At 34.3% G+C, this 6,000-nt stretch overlaps 1 protein-coding gene across 1 annotated transcript in view; it reads left to right on the plus strand.

Moving 5' to 3' along the window:
* LOC138698183 (serine protease inhibitor-like) overlaps nucleotides 1-4,000 on the plus strand; it is a 52,485-nt gene extending 48,485 nt beyond the window's left edge. Inside the window, exon 9 of the mRNA XM_069823933.1 lies at nucleotides 3,733-4,000. Coding sequence (XP_069680034.1) covers nucleotides 3,733-3,863 — 131 coding nt within the window. The 3' untranslated portion in view covers nucleotides 3,864-4,000. The remainder of the gene's footprint in view (nucleotides 1-3,732) is intronic.
* Nucleotides 4,001-6,000: the final 2,000 nt, after the last annotated feature.

Here is a 6,000-nt window from a genome sequence, read left to right on the forward strand (position 1 = left end):
ACTTCAAGGAGTAGAGTAGGCTTGCACCCTATTCAAGCTTCATGCAGCCATCTTTTCCAAAGACGTCCTAGGCTTTATTCTTTTACTTACTTACAAAATGGCTTTTAGAGAACCGGAGGTTCATTGCCGCCCTCACATAAGCCGCCCTCTCTAGAATAGAGAAATGGTAAGAACATGGCAAGATTCGAGGAGAGTGGGGTAGTATCGGACATCGGGTAATATCGGACAGTGAGTTTCTTTCATCTACCACACGATGATAGTACCTGATTGACATGGTTACCTTTCTGTGATGTCGCATAGAGAAACGTAACCATGTCATTCAGGTACTACCATATGGTGGTAGATGAAAGAAACGCACTGTCCGATACTACCCGATGTCCGATACTACCCCACTCTCCCCTAATGCAGTCTCTACCATCGTATCTCACTTCCCTCAAATCCATTTTAAATATTATCCTCCCATCTACGTCTCGCCCTTCCCAAAGGTCTTTTCCCTCAGTTCTCCCAGCTAACACTCTATATGCATTTCTGGATTCGTTCATGTGTGCTACATGTCCTGCCCATCTCAAACGTCTGGATTTAATGTCTCTAATTATGTTAGGTGAAGAATAAAATGCGTGCAGTTCTACGTTGTGTAACTTTCTCTATTCTTCTGTAACTTCATTCCTCTTAGCCCCAAATTTTTTCCTAAGCGCCTTATTCTCGTACACCCTTAACCTCTGTTTATCTCTCAAAATGAGAGTCCAAGTTTCACAACTATACGTAACAACCAGTACTATAACTGTTTTATAAATTGCAACTTTCAGTTTTTCCACCTTATCAAAGGATAAATTTCCACTTTTTATATTTCCACTTCGTATTATGTTCCGGTAAAAAGACAATATAATAGTATACTTCGATTTTTTCTGGATTTACTTTCCTTACTTGCTTCAAGTAAAATTCCCGTGTTTTCCCGAATTGTTTGTACATTTTCTCCTAACATATTCACGTTATCCGCATAAACAAGCATTCAATTCCAAACCACCTCTGTTTTCCTGAACTTTCCTAATGGCATATTCTAGAGCAGAGTTAAAAAGTAACTGTGATAGTGCATCTCCTTCCTGTAGCCAGCAGTGCGTTGGAAAAACTTCAGACAGAAACTGATCTATACGGACTCTGCTGTATGTTTCATTCAAACACATTTTAATTAATCGCTCTAGCTTCTTGGGAATACCAAATTCAATAAGAATATTATATAAAACTTCTCTCCTAACCGAGTCATATGCTCTTTTTTAAAATCTATAAATAGCTTAAGTAGTGTGCCCTATACTCCCATTTTTTCCTCCAATATCTGTCGAATACAAAAAATTTAACAACGGTCGATCAATTACGCCTAAAACCACATTGATGATCCCAAAGTTTGTTTTATAATCTCATTTTCTTTCATTCACTCTTTGTGCTGAATCCATTTGTCTTTGTTTTCGTAAATTTTATTATTAAGTGAATATATATTCAATTAATTTCTCACGTTGTTACTTGGTATTTGAACCCTTAACGTACAACCTTTTGTTTTTTAAAAATCTCATCTCTGCAGATTTTACTTTTTCTTCATCTTTCTTTGTAAGAGCCCATGACTCACTTCCGTAAGTTATAATCTGTGTGGCCATAACTTTGTAAAATTTTATTTATGTTTCTCTTCTAATCTTACGTATATTGCAGAGTTCTGTTGAGTGTGCTATAAATTGCTTGAAATTTATTTACTTTATTATCTATATCTTTCTCTCTTTTATAACTTACGTCGCAATCTATGAAAATGAACTGTAATATCTGTTCTGTTATAATACTGTTTATCATTATTTCGGAACGAACGAGGTATCTTCCTTAATGCCATTACTTTTGTCTTTTGGTGTGAGATTTTAAAATTGTATTGCTTACATATCTGGTTTAGACGATATATTGAATGTTTTAAGTTTTTTCACGCTTTCGTATTAAAGCTTGGTCGTCAGCGAACATTATTGTTTTTATATTTTCACTCCCGGGGTTTAATTTTATTCCTAAATTTATATTTTCTTTCCATTTTTTAACAATGTCGTCCATACAGATATTAATATTAAATAGAGTGGGCGATAAAATACACTCATCTCTCACCCCTCTTTTTATATTTATACTTTTTTTTTCAGTGTTTATTATTACTATAGTTGTAGTGTTACTGTAAAGATTGTTTATAACTTTCACAAAATGTAGAGGGTATCTTCTTTTTCCATGAATATCTTATGACGAGTTTCCAAACTAACTTACTGTTAATGACAAATGTTTTATTGCATGTATTCATGTATCCTCTACATTTAGATAATATCTTAGTGATCTGTACAGTATTTTATTTCTTTTTTTAATTATCTTTCCCTATTGTGTCTATCAGGTTTGAACTCATGCTGTTTTATCATAATTTTCCTTTTTTGTGTGTACCTAAAGATTATGTCTATTGTATGCTCTGTACTTTACTATCTTTTTGTTACTATTCTTTCATATTTCTATACAGAATGGAAGGGGATCGATGCACCAAAATTTAAGAGATGATTCTATATGTTAAATATAACAAAAGTTTTATTACATTTTTCCTTGGATAAAACACCGTTAAACAGGAAAAAAAAAATCGTCTTTGCCCAATGTTTACAGCGCTCTATTGCGGTAGCGGCCAGAGTGAAATGACTGATTGCTGTACAAATAGGTAGGTAAAAATAATCTGAATAGGCTAGTTAGTGTCTTGAGCCCTTTTTATGCAATTAGCCATGAATTTAAATTGAATAACTGCGAAAATCGTTAAAATAAATTTTGCAACGTAGCGCAGTATCGCGTGAGTACAGCAGAGTAGAAAGGGAGGGTAAGGGATGGGTGGCTGCGATTGCTAGAATTATTGCAGTAGCCGTGATATTGCATGTTCATAGAAACGTAACGATTTCCTCTAAGACGGTGAATGTTACAAAAAAACCTATTTAGATTTTTTCAAATCTCTCCTCATTATCTATTACCAGTTTCATTTTGGTGCAGCGGTTACCTTCCACTCTGTCTATATTGTGTATGTTTCACTCATTTTCACTTACTCTTTACATTTTACTACGCTTCTTTCTTTCTTTCTTTCTTTCTTTCTTTTTTCTTTCCTTTTTTTCTACATGTTGTATACTTTTCATGTCTACTAACGTATTGTTTACATAGTATTATGATTATCTCTTTAAATTTTCTATGTACTACATCTGGCATATTTGCAATGTCCTTTGTATGAAAGTTTTATTCCTGGTTGAGTATGGCCGTAACTCTGTCAGGTTAAATAAAACTATTATTATTATTATTATTATTATTATTATTATTATTATTATTATTATTATTATTATTATTATACATTTCATCAAATTATATTAACAGAAATGAAGGGGCAAGAATGATATCATCCTAAGCTACAGAAACAAAATTTCACAGCAGAGCGTATAGTAAAAGTAGAGTCCAATGATATAAGGTGTGGCATGATAATTTCCGCAGTGTATAGGCCTATTTCTATTATTTGTTGAGTAAATTTTGTAACATTTTGCTAGTAGCTTTCCCATATATGTGTAAGAAATTAAGTTTCACAAAAAAAAAGCTATTTTTGTTAAAAGTGTGGCTTTGGGCTATCTCATTCTCACCCCTTCAGTTATACCAATTAGAGAGAATACAAATTTCTCGAAAGTCACTTTTCTAATAGGAAGATTTATGTTGCAGCTGTGACACTGGTCACCAAGAGCAGAGGGAAGACCCAGTTCAGAGTCGACCGCCCATTCCTCATGTTCATCATTGACAAATTCTATAGAGTTCCATTTTTCGTTAGTCGTGTGTTGAACCCTGCCAAATGATTAAAGGTAGGCAATTACGATATGGATTAATACGAAGAATCTGAATGATCTCCAGAAGCTGCTTTAGTCGTACTACCTAAACAACTGAAGGAAGAAATATATTAATTATTAACGTGATATGTGAAATAAATGCAACTTTGAGAAAATCTTCTCTTTAACCTTCACTATAATCCTTTACTCCACATATCCCTGAAACGGGAAACACGATTTCTATAATTTTCTCCACGGGCATCATGAAGCCCTTTCAAGTCAAATGTAAATTCTTTGCTTTGACACATGGTACATTTGAGGATATTCCGTAGTGACAAAGGTGGTCGGTTACTAACATCTCTGAACATGAGCAATTGAGAGTTTCTCTAGAGTGGGGGATCTGTGGAATTCATTACAACATTCAAAAGATGAATCACAGGTGAACAGGGCTGTAAGTCTCAAAGAGTAAACATGGATTCCGCGTTCTCTCACCATGGATTGCTGCGGTAGGTGTTAGCAATTATCACTATTCTATTATATATTAAGTTTTGTATTAACAAACCTCAATTTAAATCAGTTTGAAAAACCCTTAAATTTAACAACTTAAGCTACAGAAATATAGGATTATTAAAAAATAAGCTATATTTTGAAATATAACATTTTAAAAAATTAATGTACACACAAAATATATCGAACAATTGGATTTGTTCATTTATCATACTCACTTGTTTTGGTTAACATGGTAACAGGTTTGTTTATAATGTGTCAAAATTAAATTTACCTCTTACTGAATTTTTAAATCACTATCATTGACTACGATTTAAAAATATTTTGACTTTACAAGATCGAATTAGTCTATTTCAGTGACTATGGCTCGCCACCACATTTCTTTATACATGCTACCCATATCTTCTAATTACAATATATACTATTAATCTCAACATAGACGTGTGCTTTTTCTATGTTTTTTTAAGTCCGTAACATACCAAAACAGTTCGTGCATTCCTCTCTGTCCTATTTATACATTCAAACTAGCCCAATTTATTTCCTAACTCATCCCCCGCAAGTAGCACCTTCTCCATTCCCTTTCCAGTCACTCTCAACACTTCCAATAAAGTCTGTCTGTCATTCATGCTCTATTAAACTTTACCTTTGTTCATGCACTGCTTATCGTCTGAACATTTTCACTATATTTTCTCTATACTGTTTTTGTTTCTTACCTTTGACTATAACGCATTTTGATTTTCCTTATTCTGTCACTTTCCATATATCTCCCACCCTATTTTCACTTTACACTTAATATTCTGCCTCATTATTACACTATTTCACTATTCTTTTCCTCACCACAATCACCATTCCTCACACACAAATTATTCCTCCTCACTGTTACCGTTTATGCCCTTGTCTCCTGCGTCATTGTTTTTTGTCTTTCCCTTTATGCTTTCCTTCCGTAAACACCAGTTTCTTAAACTATAATTATTCTGTCCTTGATTGTATGAATGTAATACACTTTCTATAATTAGAAATCTAACATATTTAACGAGAATTTTCCAGGACCACAAACTTGCATATGTTGTGTCACGTGCGGCCAACTCTCTAAATTCAGTTGGTGCACGTGCTGCTGAATCATCACCTGAAGCTCAAACATTCTATGGAGCACTAAATTGCCTATATACAACGTTTTGAGCTGCTACATCAAGGTATGAAATTAAAAAAAAAAAAAAAAACATGTACCACTTTTCTCAAGATCCCAATGTTAAACCAGATGTTCAGGGAGGGTGGAAGAAATTGATATCTATAAAATACTTGCTTCCGGTATAGTATTCAAAAGAAGTGTAAACCAGTTCCTCCAACGAGTCCACACCTGTGGAGTAACGGTTAGCGCGTCTAGCCGCGAAACCAGGTGGCCCGGGTTCGATTCCCGGTCGAGGCAAGTTACCTGGTTGAGTTTTTTTCAGGGGTTTTCTCTCAACTCAATATGAGCAAATGCGGGGTAACTATCGGTGCTGGACCCCGGACTCATTTCACCGGCATTATCACCTTCATCTCATTTAGACGCTAAATAACCTAAGATGTTGATTTTTTTATTTTAGTTGGTTATTTAACGACGCTGTATCAACTACTAGGTTATTTAGCGTCGATGATTGGTGATAGCGACATGATATTT

This window comes from Periplaneta americana, chromosome 4, assembly GCF_040183065.1.
Source record: "Periplaneta americana isolate PAMFEO1 chromosome 4, P.americana_PAMFEO1_priV1, whole genome shotgun sequence".
Classification (NCBI taxonomy): Eukaryota; Metazoa; Arthropoda; class Insecta; order Blattodea; family Blattidae; genus Periplaneta; species Periplaneta americana.